The 22863-nt window shown below is 41.7% G+C and overlaps 1 protein-coding gene across 3 annotated transcripts in view; it reads right to left on the reverse strand.

Moving 5' to 3' along the window:
• Positions 1–13930: 13930 nt before the first annotated feature.
• Positions 13931–22863, reverse strand: part of RUNDC3B (RUN domain containing 3B) — a 139826-nt gene continuing 130893 nt past the window's right edge. For all 3 annotated transcript variants that reach the window (XM_074945981.1, XM_074945979.1, XM_074945978.1), the window contains one exon: positions 13931–14079. In XM_074945981.1, the coding sequence (XP_074802082.1) occupies positions 13934–14079 (146 nt within the window). In that variant the 3' untranslated portion in view covers positions 13931–13933. The remainder of the gene's footprint in view (positions 14080–22863) is intronic.

The raw sequence follows: 22863 nt of genomic DNA on the forward strand, positions 1-22863 counted from the left end.
TGCACCCAGATGTGAGCCCCTCTCTGAGGCCCAAGATAACCTATTTATACAGCTAAGCCAAAGCCAATTTAACATAAGAGACAAAAGAAAGCAGAAACTGACAAATATACATACATATGTTATTTGCGCTAACATTTACCAATCTCCTAGCTCAGTAGGAGCTCTAAATTAATTAGTTTGAGGACCCATTGTCTCACACTCCTTAATGTTTCTCTTCCTGACAACTATATTTCAACAAACCCTTCAAGTAGCATTTCTTTAATGAATTATAATTTCAATATAATTCATTCTACTTTCACATTAGGAAGCCTGTAACTTTTACTCGTCCTGAATGGATTAGAAACTTTACATTACACAATCTTGAGTTAAATAAATAATCAGAATTAAGTTGTTTGCCATGTAACCCTCTGCATGTTTTTCACTTTGATTCTGTTGCCATTTAAGTTGGAATTTCATAGCGAAATAATTTAATATTTGGATTCCACTGCAGAGCCATGTATTAAGCTGATTAGCTGGTTTATTTCTAAAAATTGGAAATCAGATTTCCCATTAAGAGCCTGATGCTGGATTTTTGCACATCCAAAAACTCCAGAGGGAAGCTCTGTGATGTACAAGCAAGGTAGGAGGGAGCCTGCAGGAGGGTAAAATGTGCTACCTATGACTGACTAGTTGTGTTCAATCCTATTTTTGAAGTACAGTGGTTATTTGCTAAAGAATTTTAAATATTAAGATGTCTTGGATTCCTTTTGGGTGCATGCAAGAGGTATGATGAAAGCTTTCACAAACTAACTTCACTTCCATAGCATCTGAGGACCACAACCTAGTTCTTTAAGTATTGGCATTTAAGGTTTCTTGGGGGTGAGAGGGAGAGGGGCTAAACTTTGTCAGGGGTTCATCTTTATCACCCAAAACTAGAGTAAGTACACAGGTGACCTTTCTACAGCCCTGAAGCAGTAAGCTAGAAATCACCAGTTCATTTGTGGCTCTTCAGGTTTTTATCCGTTCATTAATTCTGGGCTGCTGTTTGTCCCCACTGATCACATTGTAGGCTTTGTTTTTGCTACATTTTTATGCACACTGCTAGAACACCCACTTCATAGTGACTAAGTGTTGCCTGTCCTGCTCACAGAGTTCAGTAAACTAAGATAGTGCCCACTACATGTTATGTGGCCAAGGAAAGAGGGTTTTTTTTTTCTTGCGGAAAAACACAGTCTTGCACCCATATTTTGCTAGCCATCAAAGATGAGGATTAAGAGTCCTGCAGGTTAAAAAGCTACCTGCATTTCTGAAGCTGAAAAAAAGATGCAGAATAAAGAATAGTGTGAGGGGGCAGGAAAATGAGTTCTCATTCAAGTGATCCATGAAGCATTCTTTCTCAGGATAATTTACACTTTAATAATATAAAAAGAAATTGCACTTTATGAAAAATACATACATCCCAATAAAAAATGTGAAACATTCACTATTTTCAAAATGGAGATAGACTGTAATACATGGTTTAATCAGCATGGAAATGAGTTCATATACTAGCCATGGATGGGATAAAAATGTTAATGTTTAATAAAATCAAATGTTTTCTCATTTTGTGATCCTGTGTACAGATGGATAATTAATTTTGTTTCTGATAGTAGAAAGTTTAAACTCTTATTCATAAATATTTCATTAATTTGATCGTGGTTTAATATAATGTTTTGTGATTTTTTTTAATTGGTTGTGTTTTGAAACCTCAGCTCTGTTCTGTCTGACACCTTACACTTCATGTAAGGCAGCTTCTAAAAGCAGACTTTAAACTATCCCACCTGCTTTACTTAAACTTGTAAAAGGAAAGATGGTAAATTTCAAATACAGAAAACATGAACACTATAGCTGAGCCAGTGGACAGAGTAGGCTGAATACACTGAAAAATGAATGACAGTTGCTGAGATAGTTCCATAAGAACGGCCATACTGGATCAGACCAATGGTTCAGCTAGCCCACTATCCTGTCTTCTGCCAGTGGCCAGCACCAGGTGCTTCAGGGGGAATGAACAGAAAAGATAATCCTCAAGTGATCCATCTCTTGTCACCCATTTCCAGCTTCTGGCGAACAGAGGCCAGGGACGCTTCAGAGCATGGTTTTGCATTCCTGCGTACCCTGGCTAATAAGTTCATGGAGGATAGGTCCATTAATGGTTATCTAATTCTTTTTTGAACCCTGTTATAGTCTTGGCCTTCACAACATCCTCAGGCAAAGAATTCCACAGGCTGAATGAGTGTTGTGTGAAAAAATACTTCCTTTTGTTTTAAACCTGCTGCCTATTCATTTCATTTGGTGACCCCTAGTTCTTGTGTTATATGAGGAGTAAATAACACTTCCTTATTTACTTTCTCCACATCAGTCATGATTGTATAGACCTCTATCATATCCTCCCTTAGTCATCTCTCTTCCAAGCTGAAAAGTCCCTGTCTTTTTAATCTCTCCTCCTATGGAAGCTGTTCCATACCCCTAATCATCTTTGGCGCCTGTTTCTGTACCTTTTCCAATTCCAGTTTATCTTTTTGGAGGTGGGGCGACCACATCTGCACACAGTATTCAAGAGGTGGGCGTACCATGGATTTATACAGAGGCAGTATGATATTTTCTGTCTTATTATTAATCCCTTTCCTAATGATTCCCAACATTGTTAGCTTTTTTGACTGTCACTGCACATTGAGTGGATATTTTGAGAGACCTATCCACAATGATTCCAAGGCTCTTTCTTGAGTGGTAACAGCTAATTTAGAGTCCATCATGGTATATGTATAGTTGGGATTATGTTTTCCAATGTGCATTACTTTACTTCCAGTGTGCATTTATCAACATTGAATTTCATCTGCCATTTTGTTGCCCAGTCACCCAGTTTTGAGAGATCCTTTTGTATCTCTTTGCAGTCTGCCTGGGACTTATCTTGAGTAGTTTTATATCCTCTGCAAATTTTGCCACGTCACTGTTTCCCCATTTTTCCAGATCATTTATGAATATGTTGAATATTACTGGTCCCAGTACAGACCCCTCAGGGGAACCACTGTTTACCTCTCTGCATTCTGAGAGCTGACCAGCATTTCTTTCCTACCTTTTAACCAGTTACTGATCCATGAGAGGACTTTCCATTTTATCACGACAGCTTAAGAGCCTTTGGTGAGGAACCTTGTCAAAGGCTTTCTGAAAATCTAAGTACACTATATCACCCCTCTCCACATGCTTGTTGACCACTTCAAAGAATTCTAGTAGATTGGTGAAGCATGATTTCCCTTTACAATACCATGTTGATTCTTTCCCAACAAATCATGTTCATCTGTGTCTGATAACTGTTCTTTACTATAGTTTCAACCAATTCGCCTGTTACTGAAGTTAGGTTTACCAGTCTGTAATTGTCGGGATCACCTCTGGAGCCCTTTTTTAAAAATTGGCATCACATTTGCTATCCTCCAGTCATCTGGACCAGAAGTTGATTTAAATGATAGCAGATATGTATGATTTACATACCAGAGTTAGTAGTGCTGCAATTTCACATTTGAATTCCTTCAGAACTCTTGAGTAAATACCATTTGATCTTGGTGACTTATTACTGTTCAATTTATCAATTTGTGCCAAAACCACCTCCAATGACACCTCAATTGGGGACAGTTCTTGAGATCTGTCATCTAAAAAGAATGACTCAAGTTTGGGAATCTCCCTCACATCCTCAACTGTGAAGACAAATACAAAGAATTCATTTAGTTTCTCTGTAAGGGCCTTATCTTCCTTTAATGCTCAGCAAGCATCTCGATCGTCCAGTGGCCCCCCTGGTTGTTTAAGAGGATTCCTGCTTCTGATATACTTAATTTTGTTTGCTGTTACATTTTGAGTCTTTGACTAGCTGTTCTTCAAATTCTTTTTTGGCCTGCCTTATTATATTTTTATACTTCACTTGCCAGGGTTTATGCTCCTTTCTATTTTCCTCAACAGGATTTAACTTCCACTTTTTAAAGGATACCTTTTTGCCTCTAACTACTACTTTTACTTTGTTTTGTAGCCATAGTGGCACTTTTTTGGTCCTCTTGCTATGTTTTTTTTTAATTTGGGGGTATACATCTAAATTGACGCTCTATTATGGTGTCTTTAAAAAGTTTCCATGCAGCTTGTAGGGATTGGCACTACTTTTAAATTCTGTTTAACTCACTTCCTCATTTTTGTGGTGTTCCCACTTGTTAAATTAAATGCTATCATGGTGGGTTACTTTGGTATTCCTCCCTCCCCACAGGGATGTTAAATTTTATCAGGTTATGGCCATTATTACCAAGCGGTTCAACTATATTCACCTCTTGGACCAGATCCTGTGCTCCACTTAAGACTAAAGCAAGAATTGCCTCTTCTTTTGCAGGTTCCAGATTAGCTGTTCCAAGAAACAGTCATTTAAGGTGTCAAGAAACTTTCTCTCTGCATTCCATCGTGACGTTACATGTACCCAGACAATAGGCGGTAGCTGAAATCCCCCATTATTACTGAGTTTTTTATTTTTATAGCCTCTCTAATCTCCCTGAGCATTTTATGGTCACTATCACCATCCTGTTCAGGTGGTTGGTAGTATATCCCTACTGATGTATTCTTATTCAAGCATGGAATTACTATCCACAGAGATTCTGTGGTACAGTTTGGTTCATTTAAGATTTTTACTTCATTTGTCTCTACATTTTCTTTCACAGATAGTGCCACTCCCCCACCAGTATGACCTATTCTGTGCTCCTGCTATAGTTGGTTTTAGTCATGAATTTAAAACCAGAGGCATGATCATAAATAAAACAGCCATTTACTTCACTGTGACAGACCCATAGTTTTTCCAGTAACACTTATTGTTGAGGTCACAGTCTATACAGGAAATGGAGTCACAATGACTAGTGCCTCAAAAGGTCAAAGACCTGAGTCATCAAGGGTGTTTATCACCTGTCTTCTGCCATTACCAGGGCTCGCCTTACCATGAGGCGAACTGAGGCGGCTGCCTCAGGTGCCAGACTGGGGGAGGGGGCGCCCCTAGGACCCAGAGAGTAGAAAATTGTGTCTGCTGCTGGTACATATGTATTCTCTCTGCTCTAGCTGCACAGAGATGGTGGACTGCTGTGCTGGAGGAAGGAGGGCACAAGAGACATAACAGGGAGGCAGGAGAAAAGGTGAGAGGGAATAACAGAAAGCAGCAGGAGCTGCAGGGAGAGAGAGGAGGAGGAGCCTCTTATGTACCTCTCTAGCACCCCCAGGAACCTGGACTGATTAACACCAGCTTCTCAGGGAGCTACCTGTTTCCTGCTGCTTCCCTGAACCCACTTGAGGAGAACAGGCAGTCAACTGAAGTAGTAGGAGCCAGTTAGGCCCTTAAGATGCTGATATCTGCTATCAGCCTGCTTATTTGTCCTCTTCAATTGAGTGTTGAGAGCCACTATAGCTGGCACAGAACAGCAATCATGAGTGAAAGAAGAAAACGCCCCTCTGGGGCAGCATTCAGAAAAAGAAAGAAAGCAAATGAAGCTTTTCTGTCTAAGCAGGAAGGAGCTCACTTGAGGTACATAGACACAAATGTTCACAGTGAGCCTTCCGGCCCCAGTGAGGATGTGATTGGTGAGGAGATGCCTGATCTTCCAGTTAGTCAGAGTGCAGGTGACCTGGCAGCTACTGCAGCATCCATATCTCCATCGCAAATGGATGTAACCATGCACATTCCTGAAGAAAAGTGTAGATCACAAAAGAGTGTGGTGGAGGCGCAAGAAATAGCTGCTGCTGAGTTTAGTTCCTTAAATCTAGATGATCCAGGACTGTGGACCCACTTGAGCAGTAGCCTGAGGGACTTCCTTGTGCTGCATGGGCCACAGCAAGTGAAAAACTTCATATCCTCCAAAAGACAATGAAAATAGAAGTTTCCATCCAATACATTACTGGCACGAAATCCCCAATGTGACAGAGTGGAGAGGCCATGGCTTATGTACTCAAAAACTCACAATGCTACATACTGTTTTTGTTGCAAACTCTTCCACTCTAAGCTTCCAGCCACATTGGGTTCTAAAGGAACAAAGGACTGGAAAAATCTGGCAAGAAATCTGGCATGCCATGAGAAGGCAGCAAATTACCAGAGAGCATTCCATAGGTGGAAAGAGCTTGAGATGAAGCTAAGGTTAAAGGCCACCATAGATAATCAGCATCAAGAGAAGATTGCATCAGTCTCTCTTTACTGGCAAAATGTTCTGAAAAGGCTCATTGCCATTGTGAGAATGCTTGCTACCCAAAACCTAGCACTGCGTGGCACTTAAGATCACCTGTATGTGCCAAACAATGGAAACGTCCTTAAAATTGTGGAGCTGATGTCTGAGTTTGATGCTGTACTCCAAGAGCATCTAAGAAGAGTCACCACCCCAGAAATGTACACACACCACTACCTTGGAAAAACAATTCAAAATGAGATCATACGTTACTGGCAACAAAAGTCAAACAGAAGATTGTGGCAGATCTGAAATCAGCAAGATATTACTCTGTTATTCTGGACTGCATACCTGACATCAGCTATACAAATGACTTTAATGGTGCGTTTTGTAACAACAACGTAACCTAGTGAAAATGTCCCTGCAATGGTGACTGTCAGAGAGCATTTTCTAGAATTTATTGACGATGATACTACAGGAGCTGGTATGACAAATGTGCTTCTTAAAAAGCTGGAAGATACGGGAATTGTGATAGCTGACATGAGAGGTCAGGGCTACGATAATGGTGCCAACATGAGGAAAGAACAGAGGAGTGCAGACACGGATCCGAGAGTTAAACCCTCGAGCTTTTTTTGTCCCATGCAGTTCTCATTCATTGAACTTGATGGTCAGTGATGCAGCATCAGCTTCTGGTGAGACTGCTGAATTTTTTAATGTAATTCAAAGCATCTATGTATTTTTTTTCTCTGCATCAACTCACTGATGGCAAATTTTGAAGCAACATCTGGGAACATCCTCTCTGACACAAACCACTGAGTGCCACATGATGGGAAAGTTGAGTGGAGGCGATAAAGCCTATCAAACACCAAATTGGGAAGATAGATGATGCCATTGTTGCCATTATGGAGGTTAATGCTATGACAGGAACTGTTTGTGAGAGAACAGTGGCAGAGAGAAATGGAATCACCAGAAACACACATAACTTCAAATTTCTGTGTGGCTTAGTGTTGTGGCATGACATACTGTTTGAAATAAATGTTGTAAGCAAGAGGCTCCAAGGTGTTGAACTTGATATATCTGGAGCAATGGAACAACTGGACGTCATACCTACAGTCTTACCAGTCATAGAATCATAGAATATCAGGGTTGGAAGGGACCTCAGGAGGTCATCTAGTCCAACCCCCTGCTCAAAGCAGGACCAATCCCCAATCAAATCATCCCAGCCAGGGCTTTGTCAAGCCTGACCTTAAAAACTTCCAAGGAAGGAGATTCTACCACCTCCCTAGGGAATGCATTCCAGTGTTTCACCACCCTCCTAGTGAAAAAGTTTTTCCTAATATCCAACCTAAACCTCCCCCACTGCAACTTGAGACCATTACTCCTTGTCCTGTCCTCTTCTACCACTGAGAATAGTCTAGAACCATCCTCTCTGGAACCACCTCTCAGGTAGTTGAAAGCAGCTATCAAATCCCCCCTCATTCTTCTCTTCCGTAGACTAAACATTCCCAGTTCCCTCAGCCTCTCCTCATAAGTCATGTGTTCCAGACCCCTAATCATTTTTGTTGCCCTTCGCTGGACTCTCTCCAATTTATCCACATCCTTCTTGTAGTGTGGGGCCCAAAACTGGACACAGTACTCCAGATGAGGCCTCACCAATGTCGAATAGTCAATAGTCAGTCAGATGAGGGATTTCAAAACATTCTGAAGAGAGTGCACAGAATTTGGCAGAGGAACTTTACACTGAAGCTATTTTCCCACCCATTCAAGAATACAAGAGTCACCAAAGAAGAAGACATTTTGATTAGGAGGCACGGGATAATCCCTAAGAGACCCCAAACAACAATTCAAAGTTGAATTCTTTAACCAGGTGCTAGATTGTGCAATACAGTCAGTTGAAAAATGTTTCATGCAGCTCAAGGAACACAGCAGTATGTTTGGGGTGTTGTATGATATTCCAAAACTCCTCACTATAGCAATGCAGGGCACTAGAGACAGTGTTGACACTGATGACATGCACGAAGAAGACCTACACCAGCAATGCAGGGCACTAGAGACAGTGTTGACACATGATGACATGCGTGATATTGATGCGAGTGATTTAGGCGATGAACTGAAAGCCCTTTCAAGATACATTTCAGCAGGATCAACTCCAAAGGCTGTTCTGGAATATATGTGCACAAATAAGATGACCACCCTCTTTCCAAATGCTTTTGTTGCTCTGTGCATACTGCTAACACTTCCTGAAACAGTTGCCAGTAGAGAACACAGCTTCTCCAAGCTGAAGTTAATAAAAACACATGTACGCTCTACAATGACACAGGAGAGGCTAGTCACCTTGCAACCATCTCAACAGAGCATGAGCTGGCCCAGATTGTGGACCTTAAGGAAGCAGTTTAAATCTTTGCAACCAAGAAGGCACGGAAAGCACCACTTTGATTATTCAAACAGATAAAAATGCCAGTGTTTACTATGCAGACAAGAAAAGTTAACTTTCAAATGCCTGAACAGCAAATGTGTTACTTAAAATTTTTGAACAAGGCATTTTAAGTTGTTAGTTCTCCTTTATTGGTGTAGGTAGCAGAGCAGTACCATGAGAGGAGAAGAACAGGAAGAAAGCAGAATTGAGACCTTTCAAAGTTTTGGCCGAAGGGGGCATGGGGGGATCATTTGAGCTCCCCGCCTCAGCTGCCAAAATGTTGTGGGCCAGCCCTGGCCATTACTCTCTTCTTGGGTGAAAGAACAGGCAACCCCGCCCCACAGAATTAACTCTGGATGCTCTCAACCCAGGCAGGATGTTGCCTTCAGGTGAATAAGAGCTTAAAACAAAAATAGAATACAAAATGGACAAAGATGATAAGTATGACAATTGTGCCAGTGCACAGAAGAGGGGAGCTGAGGGCCCTCTGTCCAACTATTAGACTGCCAAAGGATTTTTAGCAAAAAGGTTAGGAATCCACTTGTTAAATACTTATTATAGTGGCAACCAGTGACATGCTTGTGTTCTACAAATACAGAAAAGAGAATCCCTGCTCTGAACAATGAAAGCATAAGATTAAACTAGAAGACACATTTAACACAGAAAGAAAAGTGCTTTTTGTGATGTGTATAATTCAGTTATGTAATGCCACTTGATCAAGGTGAATTTCTTAGAAACCTAAAAAAAGATTTAGACTGGGAAGGAGTAGAATTTGCAGTTAGAGTGCAATGGTTTTCAGCCCTCATGTGTCAGAATGTAGATAGCTCCACCAGCTGTGCTCAATGTTATTTATAATGTAGTGCATAAATACTGCATGAAAGTTTTATGACTTCCTCTGGAGTATCTTAGCTTTGAAAGCTCTTAAACCAGAGGTGGGCAAACTATGGCCTTTGGGCCACATCTGGCCCATGGGACCCTTCCTGGCCCAGGAGGCTAGCCCCAGCCCCTCCCTTGCTGTCCCCCCTCCCGTGCTGCGGGCACAACGCTCTGGATGGCCGGGCAGCACAGTTGCAGAGCCATGGCCTGACCCGGTGCTCTCTGCTGCATGGTGAGGGGGCAGGGAGCAGGTTGGATAGAGGCCAGAGGAGTTCAGGGTGGTGGTAAGGGGTGTGGATAGGGGTCAGGGCCTTCAGAGGGCAGGGAACGGGGGGGGTTGAATTGGGTGCACGGGTCCCGGGGGGCAGTCAGGAAGGAGCAGGGTTGGATGGGGCAGTGGGGGCCGGTCAGGGGCAGGGGTTCTGGGGATGGTCAGGGAACAGGGGGGATTGGATGGGGCAGGAGTCCCGGGGGGGCCCTGTCAGGGGGCAAGAAGCAAGGGGGAGCAGAGGCACAGCCTCCCCTAACCTGCCCTCCATACAATTTCTGAAACCCAATGCAGCCCTCAGGCCAAAAAGTTTGCCCACCCTGTCTTAATATCGATGTCAGGCTATGGCGTATTGTGGCACAACATGTACTTCAGAGGAAGGTGCAAGAAATGCCATAGTGGATATTTGCAAAATAAGCTGCCCCTAAGAAAAGTTTGTCTTAGTTAGTGGTTAACTTATGTCCTAAAGCAAATGTTTAACACCCTTTTTTATCCTAACTAATTGGACTGTGGATGTAAACTTAAGGCTATGTCTACACTGCCCTGCTGTTTGGACTACAGAGATATTAACAATAATGCCTGTCAATATGCTGCACTGCAACTTCCCCATGTGGATGCAGCAGGTGCGAATGAAACGGTTCCTATTTTGCATTAATGTAAGCCTGTCTGAAGAGGATTATGTTAATGCAAAGCAAGAATATTTTAATGTGCATCTGCACAAGGAAGTTAGAGCATAGCACTTTGACTGCTCCAGTGCTGTTCACATCTCTCTAATCCAAACTGCAGGGTAGTGTAGACAAGCCTATTGTTACCTAATAAGTTTTTAAATCCTGTCAAACTCTTGGCCTCAATGATAACTTATGGCAATACCTATCCCTTCTTTGAAGCCCACTGAACCATCATTTTCTCATTTCAAATGTAAGCTTAGGTGTTCCTTTCTTTACTTCAAATGATTAATTTTGCCTGTATGAAGTACTTTATTAAGGAGACTTTGTCAGAAAATCATATGTTCAGTTGGTAAAGGAAGGAACTTGAGCTTAACCTTATGTTTTGAATCTAAACCAGGAGTTCAAACTTTCATAACGCGGATCACATATTAAAAGATTCATGGATTTCCTCTTCTCCCATTCATGACTGTTTAAGGTCCTTGTGCCAACTACAGCAATTATGTAAACAGAAAATCCTGGTGTACTGTTAACTGCATTGCAATTTAATGGATGAAAACAGGGAATATTTAGTAGATAAAAATTGGGAATAGAGCCAGCACCTTGAGGCGAGTGTTAAAGATAGCTATTCTATAGTTTAGAATAGTTATCTTTTTTAAAAAAGGTGATTATACTGTTTTTTTGGATTTTGTTTTGTTTTTGCTGGCACAGATTCCAAGTCAAAGCACAATTTAAATGTTTGGGATTAATTTATAGTCTCCATATCACTCATGCTAAAAGGAAATGCATATTCTTTGATATTACTTAATTTAAGGTCTTCTGAAAGTCTAGTGTTAATTTTCACTTCTTTAGGACTATTACAGGGGTGGCCAACCTGTGGCTCTGGAGCCACATGCAGCTCCTCAGAAGTTAATACGCAGCTCCTTATAAAGGCACCGACTCCAGGGCTGGAGCTACAGGTGCCAACTTTCCAATGTGTTGGGGGTGCCCCCTGTTGCTCAACCCCTGGCTCTGCAACAGCCCTGCCCTCACTCCACCCTCCTGCGCCCTCCCCTGAGCCTTCCATGCCCTCACTCCCGAGCCTCCTGCATGCCACGAAACAGCTGATCGGGAGGTGCAGGGCAGGAGGCACTGGGACTGGGGAGCTGATGGGGGACTGCTGACATATTACTGTGGCTCTTTGGCAACGTACATTGATAAATTCTGGCTCCTTCTCAGGCTCACGCTGGTCACCTCTGGACTATTAGAACACAATTAAGTTGCTTTATGCTCACATGATACTAAGTGTGTAAGTGATCTTACTTTACACTTGATTAGAAGAGTACAGAGACAAGAGCTAGTAGTGGCAATGGTACAAAACGTTTAATTTACATGCAACAGTTATAATATAGCAAGGCAACAAAATACACAAATTTTGGCATTTATTTTTGTTCAACTATTTCTGGAAAATGGACAGCATTTAGAACGGACACATATACAACCAGCTTCCTCATGCACAAACATTGACATTTACTAACTAATACTAGTGTGAAAGATTACACAAAACTTAAATTACATGACAGATGAATTTTATAGCAGCTCCTCCAACAGAGCTATCTGCGGACATGACTAAAAATCATGATTATAGCCAAAGAACTGTGATGTATTGGGAGAAATGTTTAGAACAGCACAAGTTGCTCAAGTTACTGTACACAAATCGGTAATTTACCTTTATGGAGTCCTGCTTCCCTCATTATCTTTGTATTAAAAATGCATCTCTAGTTTTGAAATTAATATTTAATGAATACTGTTCAATTAAGCTACTAAATTGCCATGAGAGCAGGTTCGTAGTGCAAGAACCAGGAAATTACTTTATGCAGTAATAGGCATTCTGGTAGACCTTAGGAAAGGAGCACTACTGTTTTCATCTTATTTCAGAGATCATTAGAATGGATTAGTCAGTTCTGAAAATGTGTCATTTCACATGTTTATCAAGGCAACATTCCTGCATTCTTCTGTTTACAAGAATGATTAGATTGCCTATTTTTCTTTATCCCACCCTTTGAAAAACTAGTAGTGCCCAGGGTAAAATTACAAGAGGCACATTTCTCTGGCAAATATAAATAAAGCCAAGAGTATAGAATATAGTATCTGACTGTAAACAAAAAGCTATCTGAAAGTATGCTCTAATTAGATAACCCTATTAATATTGAAGCCACTCATGTAAACAATATTTGAAACTTCTTTGGCACAACAAAGCATTTTCCTCTTGATTAATAAATACAACACACTTACATGCATTTAATATTTTTTTAAAAGATACTGATAAGCATTACCTTAGTAGCAAAATTCATAGATAAAGGACTCATTACATCTTACAAAGATGTAAGACTACAGTTTGCAATTCAAAAATTAATTTGCAAACTTTAAAGGTGAGTTAAACTGGGAAGATGTAAAGTTTAGCTTAATTTAAAAATGTTTTCAGGTAATTCATATCAGTAGCTTAATTAGAGGCTTTAGAATTTTAAAGGATTAACTTCTGTTTAAGTATTACTGCACAGAATAATCAAGAAAAATACCTATCCAAAACTCTCATGGGAGAATATTCGTCATTTAAATTGTCAACATTTCATTCTAATCCTTTTTTACTCCTGAGATCCTTTACAATGGACATGGGGGGTGGGGTTTCCCAAAGCTCCAAGGTGATGACATAACCATGTTTCCCCCACCTTTACATTAACATAAGTCAGTAACAAAAAGCAACTAACTAAGATGCACCTTCTACCTGCAAAGTTCTTCCTCATTTGGGTCCCACAATCAAAGTTGGAAGTAATCCCGATTTATAAGATTTGTTACTCTGTCCCATCATTAAAACCTAGGAATGTATACTGTTTCTTAATATGGCCTTATCTGAACATAAAAATCAACTCTCTAAGTGGCATAATGATAATGGGAATGCACGTTTAACACTTACCTGTCAGTATTTCAAAACATCTAACAGGTTAAATAAGTTATTTAAGATTCTACATAATAGAACATATGCAGGTTAAAAAATATTTAAACAAGCAGTGTTTTGTAATATAATGTAAACTGGAATTCAGATATTCCTTTACTAGTCTGCCAAGACTTATTCCCTGTCTCTTTTGCAAGTGTTGACAAATATGCAGAGCAGTGCAAGGAAGTGCTCTAGTTAAGAGCCTGAGGAACATAGATCACAACAGTTTGGTAGAAGACTGATGTTCACATATTTCATTCTAAAAGGTAATCATTTGTTACTAAATCATACATACATTCTGTACCTGACTGGGATTCTTTAACAATTTAAGATCTCAAAGGGTAAGTCTGGGAAAAATCCTTTTAAAGAAAAGCATGACAGACAATGGATGTAAGTTTTGTGACTTTTCTTTAAATAGATTATTACAAAAAAAAGGACAAAATAAAGCAGCATATTCTTTAGCTTGCTTGAACCTTTAAGAGTCTTCACAGCAAGTCAAATTATGTTTGAATGCATACAACACAAAAGCTCTTCCTTGTTATGTATATCTGCTCAAGATGGAGTTAGACCTGGACTTGTCATCTCTGCTGTAGGACTTGCAAGGTATTCACTTGATTTCAGACTTGTAAGAGATTTATAACTTGCTACAGAAGTCAGAGAGCCACAAAGACCAAGCAATGATGGAGTGTCTTCTTTCCCTGTTAAAACAGAATTACGTTAATCACTATTACAGTGAAATTCTTAATACTAGATTTACCTGAGCAGGGTTAACACTGAGGGAAGAGAGAAGGTCAGTATATGTATCCTTTTATAGAATGTTCATCCTCAATACAACATAGCACACATGCACAAATGCAGTCACCAGTTTTTAGGGAAACATGCTACTGTGCCAAGCATCTCCCACAATTCTAGATGTCTAGACAGTTCTCCTCTCTCTACAGCTCACAGAGGCAGATCAGCATTTTGGTGCCACATGGTCTGACCATGCCTCTTCTACTTCTTCCTTCCAGATTCCTCCTCCACCTTCCGAGTGTTCCTGGCAGCTTCCTGCTTTGCAGGAGCATCTCTTTCCTGGCTGGAACATTTGCCCTTAGGGCTTTGAGATGACCCTGACTTTGGCTCCACTTTCAAGAGTCTTCCCAGAAACAGCCTTTGTAGCTGACACCTCAATGGATACAATTAGGTTTTCCGCCCAAGCCATGGCTTCCAGTTCAGTAACCAGGCACCGCCTATGGCTTCAACCCTCGAAGATGGATACTTACTCTAAACAGGTCCTATGCTCAGCCAAGTTTACAGGCTCCCTCATTTTTGGAGAAAAACTGGATAAGATAGTGGCTGACAAGATGGCAAAATCTAAACAGTCTCTCCTTTCCCCACTAAGGGTCCTCAGAATAGAAAATAGACCAGCCTTCGGACAGAAGCACTCCCTTTGCTTCTCATCCTCACAGAGGTACCAGGTTTATCATTTACCAGCAAAGGAACAACAAATTCACTGAGGGAAAAACTAGAATCGAAGTACCGGGGGAAATTCCAGTGGGACTTCAGCCCCCAACCCTCCCAAATCCACTTTATGACAAAGATTGCATAGGTTCCACCCAGAGCAGAAGCTCAGGGGCAGAATTTCCCATTTCTTAGAAGAATGGTTTTCACTGACCATAGACAAATGGGTCAGGGGTATAGTGAGCGAGAGAGACCCCCTTGAGCTGCAGGCTCCAACCATCCAGTCTTCATCCAGTCACCCAGCTCCAATGGCCCTGTAAAGCACAGTCTGATCCAGAACAAAATATCTTTTGAATATGGGAACGATAGAGTGGGTTCCCTCAGAAGAAAGGTTCTCCAGGTTCTACTCCATCTTCTTTAATTATACAGCAGCAAATGGTGAGTATCAGAGCCATTCTTGATCTCAAAAGCAACAAGTGGATAAAGAAAAAGTTTTGGATGGAGATCCTGGCCTCTACAGTATCATACCTGTCCCAGAAGGGACTTCTTGACTTCAGTTGACCCAGACAACACATATTTCCATCAGACTCTGCCCTCACAGACTTCTGTAGTTTGTAAACAGCAGGAAATGTTGGAAATACCTAACACTCCTGTTTGGCCTCTCCTCAGCCCCCAGGGTTTTTACAAAGATGTTGATTGTGATAATGGCCAGACTCAGGTCACAGGAAACTCCTCTATCCTGTACCCCTTCCTGGATGACATTCTGATCAAAGTTCCATCACAGCACAGAAGGTCACATCTTGAATGTGAAATCTTCTCCAGGCACCCAGCTTCAATGCCAAGAAAAGTTCTCTGGGTCCACGAATTTATTTTCTTGCTCCAGAGCCACAGGAGACCTATTACAGCACTATGCCTCCAACTGCTAGGACTTGTGGTGTCAGGCATATGGATCTCCATGGGCACAATCATACACCAGAAGTCTTCAAGCTTTCATATTAGCAGTGTGGGATCACACTACGGAACGCAAGGAAGATAAAGTATAGGTTCCAGCACAGGTGTTCAACTCTTTACAATAGTGGTCAGCCCACAACAATGTCTGCAAAGGCATGCCCATCTGCCTTCCAGATCCTTTAGTCCAAGCAGCCAACTTGTGAATTGTACCAAGGCAGACACCAAAATACTTCTCAGGCTCCCTGGAAGACAATCCACAGGTAGCAGATTGCTTTGAGCAGTCTGGTTAGCCAGACTGACATGCCACTCTTCTCCAAATGGGGTCTTTCACTATTTTTGAGGGCTTTGACAAGCCATTCCTCTGAGCCTCTGACTTCAGTGTTGACCTTTTATTTATCCATTAAGTAAAAAAATTAATAAAAATTTATCCATTTTCTTAGTAGCTGTCACATCTGTGAGCCAGGTGTCGGAGCTGGCAGTTTTATCTATACAGGAGCCTTACTGCGTGTTCCACAAGGCAAAAGTGGCACTCAGAACACCAGAATCCTTTCTTATTAAGGTAAATTTCTCCTTCCATACTTCCAAAGAACTTGTGCTTCCTTCATTCTGTCCAAAAGTACAACATCCAACTGAAAAGGTGTGAGACACCTTAGAGGTCAGAGGAGTGTTGAAAATCTAACTCAAGCATACAAAAATCTGCAAGAGGATTGGTCTCCTTATTCATGCCCTCCCACGCAAAATGCCAAGGACTCAGATTTCAAGTCCTCTGTTGCTCAGTGGATTAGATTATGTATTGTGGAAGCCTACAAAATCATCAGAGGCTTCTGCCCCAGAATGGATCAAGCACACTTCACAAGATCCTTACCAACCTCCTGGCTGGAATGAGCAAGTGTGTTCACTTTGGAAATTTACAAAACAGCCAGTTGGTCTACAGCTAACACCTTCATTAAGTACTATTAGGTGGAATTTCTGTCTTCTGCAGAGGCTTCCTTTGGCAGGGAGGTGCTGTGTGCAGTCGCCAGAAATAACAGAAACTTTTGAGCAAGCTCACAAAAAGGGGACGGAGGACTTCTTTCCTACCAAACTTTTGTTTCATAACCCTCCCTATACCTGTTCAGTGCTCGCTACTTCCCAGATGTCCAGAATTGTGGGAGACTCTGAACTCCAGAATGTAAAATTTCTTACTGATAATTTCCTTTCTGCTAGCAGTGTCTCCTACAGTTCTACCCACCCTGGATAACTCATGAGTTGAGAGTCAGATATTAAGTGGAATTGTTACCGTACGACCATCTTTCTTGGTCTAATGTAGCTATTTCGTTATCTCTGGAATATTTGTTCATGATGTTATGCAAATTTAACAGATTGGGAATAACTCATCTGGCAGCAAGAAGGAGCAGAGAGGGTGTGGCCAGACCACGCGACACCAAAATTCTGATCCACCTCCATGAGCAGTGAGACAAGAGCAGCCCAGATGTCCAGAATTGTGGAAGACACTGCTAACAGAAAGGAAATTAATCAGTAAGAAAATTTTCCATTAAGGCTTCAACCAAACATCAGCTGTAAATTACCAGAATTATGCTATGACCAGAGATTTATTGCTTTTAACTTTTGTTGGAAAAAAACCATTGGAATCAGTAAATGCTATTACTGAAGATAAGCATGTTTTGTTTTTCATCCCTCTTGATAATTCCTCATAAAAGAGATCAGATTTACTCTGGCAGTGTCAGTGCAAACTTCCCATATTACCTCACAAACATGCAACCTGGAGGGACCAGACCTCCAGAGATGAGGCTAGGTCAAGCAACATGTCAATTTAACCCACTTCCTCCCTGCCAACAGTGGAGCTAATTAGTGCCAATTATGGTAGTGCGTTTTGTGACAGGCAGACACTTACCCAGTGAGATCACCTTATTTCCACAAGCCACCAAACAGGGATCAGATAACAGCTTTTGGTTGCCACCAACCTGAACTGGGTTTGAACAGATGACTAAGACATCTCACGCACTATATTGTATTTGCAACCCAGTCCACCAAAAGTTCAAGGAACTTTGCATCTGTAAAGTAGGCATTTCTGAACACTGTGCCTCTGGATTCTCATTTAAAGGGAAGCCCTACCTTTGGGGGAAAAAAACAGTATAGTGAAAATAATCCACTCTCTTTCAGCATCTTCCAATGGATCTTTGAATAATTTAAGTCTTACATCTGCTGAACATTTTAAAAAAAGAACTGAGTGACCAAATACAGTGCTTATGGAATGAACTAAAGTGAACACCCTTAAAGATCTACACTCACTCTATCCCTAGAAAAAAAAATAGGTTTTTTTAAACTTAATATTCTGAGAAAATATATGGGAAAGCTGGGAAAAATAATTTAACTACTTCAGTTCAGCAGTATGCATCCACCATACGAATTCTAAAACTTTGGATGTGGTGAAAAGGGATTTTGGAACATAACATTACTATTATCAGGAAAGTTACCTAAATTTCCAGCTGGATAACTGGCAACTAGGAAATCTCAGAGATGAGATAAAGGTGATGTAGAGGGAGGCATTAGCATTTATAGTTGAGCTGAGAGATAGATATTCATGTCACCTGGCAGAGGCAGCAAGAGTGTCACGGTGGAGTTGGTTGTTATTAGGTGCCAGAACACTCTTGGGTGGGGGAGGGGGGCGGTATAAATTATGTTGAGCATACAACAGCACTCTTTGGGATCAGCAGTTGGGTTTGACAACCGAGAAGCTAAAATATCACTCTCACAATGGACTTAACAACCCCTTTCAACAGTACTTTATATTAAAAATCTGCAATTCAGAAAACCACATTTTCAAATGTTACCATAAGAATATATATATTGTATTGTGACAGGGCGGAGTGGCATGCCTATCTTCTGCTCTGTCTATGCAGACTATTCAGAGGCTTTCATGTGTTAAACACTGCTGTGTAGTTTATTTCCTTACTCTTTTCACCACGTTACTGATCCATACACCACAGCACTTATAACATCAGTTTCTCCTCACCCTTCTCCCAAGAAGAGGAGAAGGAAAAGCTGTCTGCACCTTCTTGGTTCTGGCTCCGCTAGCCTGCCTCTCCCTCCAGCATTTCCTTCCAGTGCCGCCTTCTACCCTTTGCATTAATGGGCTAACTAACTCTTTAGCAGATTAGAATGAGCTGGGAAGGATTAATTAGGTACAGTCAAGTCCACCCTGGTGGGAGTTAATTGGTGTTTAACTGATCAGAGTGCTGACTCAAGCTGTTGGTTCCCAGCACTCTGCCACATGTATGTAAGACATAGGGGGGCACTGTCCTGCTCTACGTGGCACTGGCAAGGGTTCAGAGTACCATGTCCAATTCTGGACATCACACTTTAGGAAAACATGGACAAATTGGAGAGTGTCAAATTATAAAAGGTTCAGGAAACTTTGAGGAAAAGTTAAAAAACTGGGCATGTTTGATCTTGAGAAAAAGAGACCATGGGAGGGAGGGGGACTGATAACAGTCTTCGAATATATTAAGGATGTTAGAAAAAGGATGGGGATCAGTTGTTCTCCGTGTTCACTGAAAGTAGGACAAGTAGTAATGGGCTTAATCTGCAGCAAGGGAGATTAAGGTTAGATATTAGAAAAACATCTTCTAACTACATAGGTAATTAAACTCTGCAATAGGCTTCCAAGGAAGGTTGTGAAATCCCCATCACTAGAGGTTTTTAAGAAAAAGTTAGAAAAACACCTGTCAGGGATAGTCAACCAAGTTTACTTGGTTCTGCCTCAGTGCAGGTGTCTGAACTTGATTTCTGGAGGTTCCTTCCAGGCCTACATTTCTACGAGTCTATGATAAGTGCAGCACTGCATTAAAAAAATTCATCTTACAACAGATTATAGCAAAATCTGAACCATCTAAGGCCCTGACTTCCACTAGATGTGAGAGATCTCAGTATCTCACAGATACAAATACAGATACAACCCTAAAATACATAAAAACTCAAGTTACCTACTTTTCTGTAACTCTTGTTTTTCTAAATGTTCTTCTATTCCACTGTAGGTATGTGCTCATGCCTCGTACAGAGTTGTTGGAGAATTTTTTCCCTCAGCCATACCCATCAGGGTGGTCTGAGAAACCTCTGTTGTCATGCGCCACTATGTGCTGGAATAAGGAGGCAGAGCCACCTCTGACTCCCCTCAGTTTCTTCATGCTGGATAGACTCTGATAGGGAAAGACTGGCGGGTCGTGGAATGGACATGCGCAACACACTCGAAGAACAACTGTTACAGAAAGGTAGATAACCATTTTTTTTTCGAGTGCTTGCATAGGTCCATTCCACTGTAGGGAACTCACAGATAGACAATCATAGAGATGGGCTCAAGGTCAACCTGAACAGTGCTTGTAAGACCACCTATCCAAAATTGTCATTATCCCTGGGCTGAGGAAGCAAAGGTAAGGACAGATGACCAATCTCCAGTTTACAAATGTCAGTGATATTGCCTGTGCTCTAGTAGAATGTGTCAATACCCTAGCTGGGGGGGGCTATATTAGCCAGCAGGTAACAAAAGAATGTATAAAGAGATCCAGAATGAAATCCTCCGAGCATCTTAGTTCTGTCCGCAATCACAACGAACAACTGAGTAGAGGTCCTAAATAATTTGGTATGTTCCAGTTAGAAAGTTAGAGCCTCTCTCACATTCAACAAAAAGTTTCTCCTTATCGCTCTGGGCATGAGGTTTCAGAAAGTCAGCCGATAGGTTACTCGATTAACATGAAAATTAGAGAGATCACCGTAGTGAGAAATTTTGGGTGAGGATGAAGATAAACCTTAAACCTATTAAAAATTGTATATGGAGGCTATGACACTAGGACTTTCAACTCTTCCACTCTTCTGGCCAAGGTGGTGGCCACTAGAAATGCTACATTCACATAGAGGTAAGCAGAGTGCAAGTTGCAAGGGATTTAAAGGGCAGTCCTGTCAATTTTATTAGGACCAAGTTCAGATCCCAGGATCTTGCATGTGTGGATTTAATCTGACCAAGCCCTTTAGGAATCTGATGATGATGGGATTGGAAAAAAGGGATCTACTATCCACCAAGTTGTGGAAGGCCAAAATAGCTGCCAGATGGAACCTTATAGAGCTAATAGCCAAACTCTGTTTTAGATATAGAAGACAGTCCAGTATGCGGTCCAGGTCCGCTCTGGAGATACAGCTTTCTGACAGGACCAAATGGAGAAGCATTTCTACTTAGCCGGGTAAGTGCTCCCAGTTGAGGGTTTTCTGCAATTCAGAAGCACTTTGTGAATGTCCTTTGAACAGGATCTTTCAAAGGGTATTATCTATTAAGCATCCAGGCTGTCAGATGGAGGGAACAGAGTCTGGAATAGAGCAAGTGACCCTGGTCCTGGGAAATCACGTTTGGGTCCAACAGGACAGACAATTGAGGCTCAATTAGCAAGGTTAGTAGAGTTGAGTACAAGTGTTAACAAGGCCATTTCAGTGCTAGAAGGATGAGATGAGCATGGTCTTGTTTCACTTTGGACATGACCCTGAGTAGCAAAGGAATTGAAGGGAAGGTGTATAATAGGGAATCCTTCCAGAATAGGAGAAAAGCATCTGTCAGTGAGCTACCAGCTGAGAGCTCCCCTGGAACAACACTGATGGCATTTTCTTCTAGTCTTTGTTGCAAATAAGTCAACTTGGGGAATTCGCCCAGAGCTGGAAGATGGATCTAGCCACATCTGGGCGTAATGACCACTCAAGAAAGGATCTGCTCAGCTAATCAGCTAACATGTTCTGTATTCCTGGAAGGTAAGGAGCCCTGAGATGAATCAAGTTGGTTATGTGAAAGTCCCAAAGGCGAATTGCCTCTTGGCACACTTGAATTGATTGTGCTGCTCTGTCTGCTTACGTAAAACATAACTGAAGAGTTGTGTGTTAAAATTGAATTATTTCCCACTATCAGGAGGAGGAAGGCTGAGCAAGCTACATGTACTGATCTTAGCTCTCTGACTTTTATATAAGTCTTTTGATCTTGAGATGACCAGAGACGCTGAGTCTGCAGGGACCTCATATGAGCTCCCCAACCCAGGGATGATGCATCTGGGACTAGAGTGAGGTTGGTAGCAGAGAGATAGGGGACCTACACAGACTTTCAGAGGGTCCAACCACCAAACCAACAATGACAACACCGACACTGGCCCTGGAACCACTTTGCCCAAATTACAATGATTCAGGGCACACCCTGAAGCTAGGCATGCCTGCAACTTTCCAAGATGCAGCCTGGAATGCTGAACTACGTAGGACTATGCTGCCATGTGACCCAGGACACTGAGGCAGCTGTGTGCCATAGTGAATGGGTATGTTTCAGCCTCAGCAGTAATGTTTCAAACCTGAATTGTGGCAGAAAGGCCTTGGCCTTTGTGGAGTCCAAGAGCACCCCAATGAACTCTATTCTCTGTACTAGTTTTAGGATTGATTTGTCCTGATTCAGCAGAAGTCCCAGTGCATCAAACGGGGACAGGACGGTGGATACACTGGATAACACATGAGCCTCAGACTGACCTCTAATCAACCAGTCATCCAGGTACACAAACACATGGACTCTTAATTTTTGCAGATGTGATTTTTCCACCCTGCTTAAGATGAACCAATCTAATGTTATGTGGGTCCAATTGCTTAGGAAGTGGGATAAATGACTGGGAAACACATAGAACTATGGTAACTGGTACCCTGCCCTCAACCAACCCATTAAAATGCCTGTTTGGACAAGGCGGCTGGATGGGATGAGCTAGCTGATGCTCAAGAAGAGGGCAGTGAAAGATGCCTTCTGTAACCCCTGCCCTTTCTCCTTGGTGCATCGTGGGACCAGGGAGCAAAAACTTGGTGCCCTTATGGCTGCTCTGGATGAAATTGTTTCCTTTTCATCGCTGGGGTATAGATTCCAAGAAATTTTAATGTGGCCCATGAATCTTTCAGGCTATAGAGCCGGTCATCCATTTTCTCTGAAAATAATGAGACACCTTCGAAAGAGAGGTTCTGGATGGTCTGCTGGACCTCTGGGGGTATCCCAGATGATTGCAACCGTGAACATCTTTTCATAGTAATAGCTG

The sequence above is a fragment of the Natator depressus genome, chromosome 2, assembly GCF_965152275.1.
Source record: "Natator depressus isolate rNatDep1 chromosome 2, rNatDep2.hap1, whole genome shotgun sequence".
Classification (NCBI taxonomy): domain Eukaryota; kingdom Metazoa; phylum Chordata; order Testudines; family Cheloniidae; genus Natator; species Natator depressus.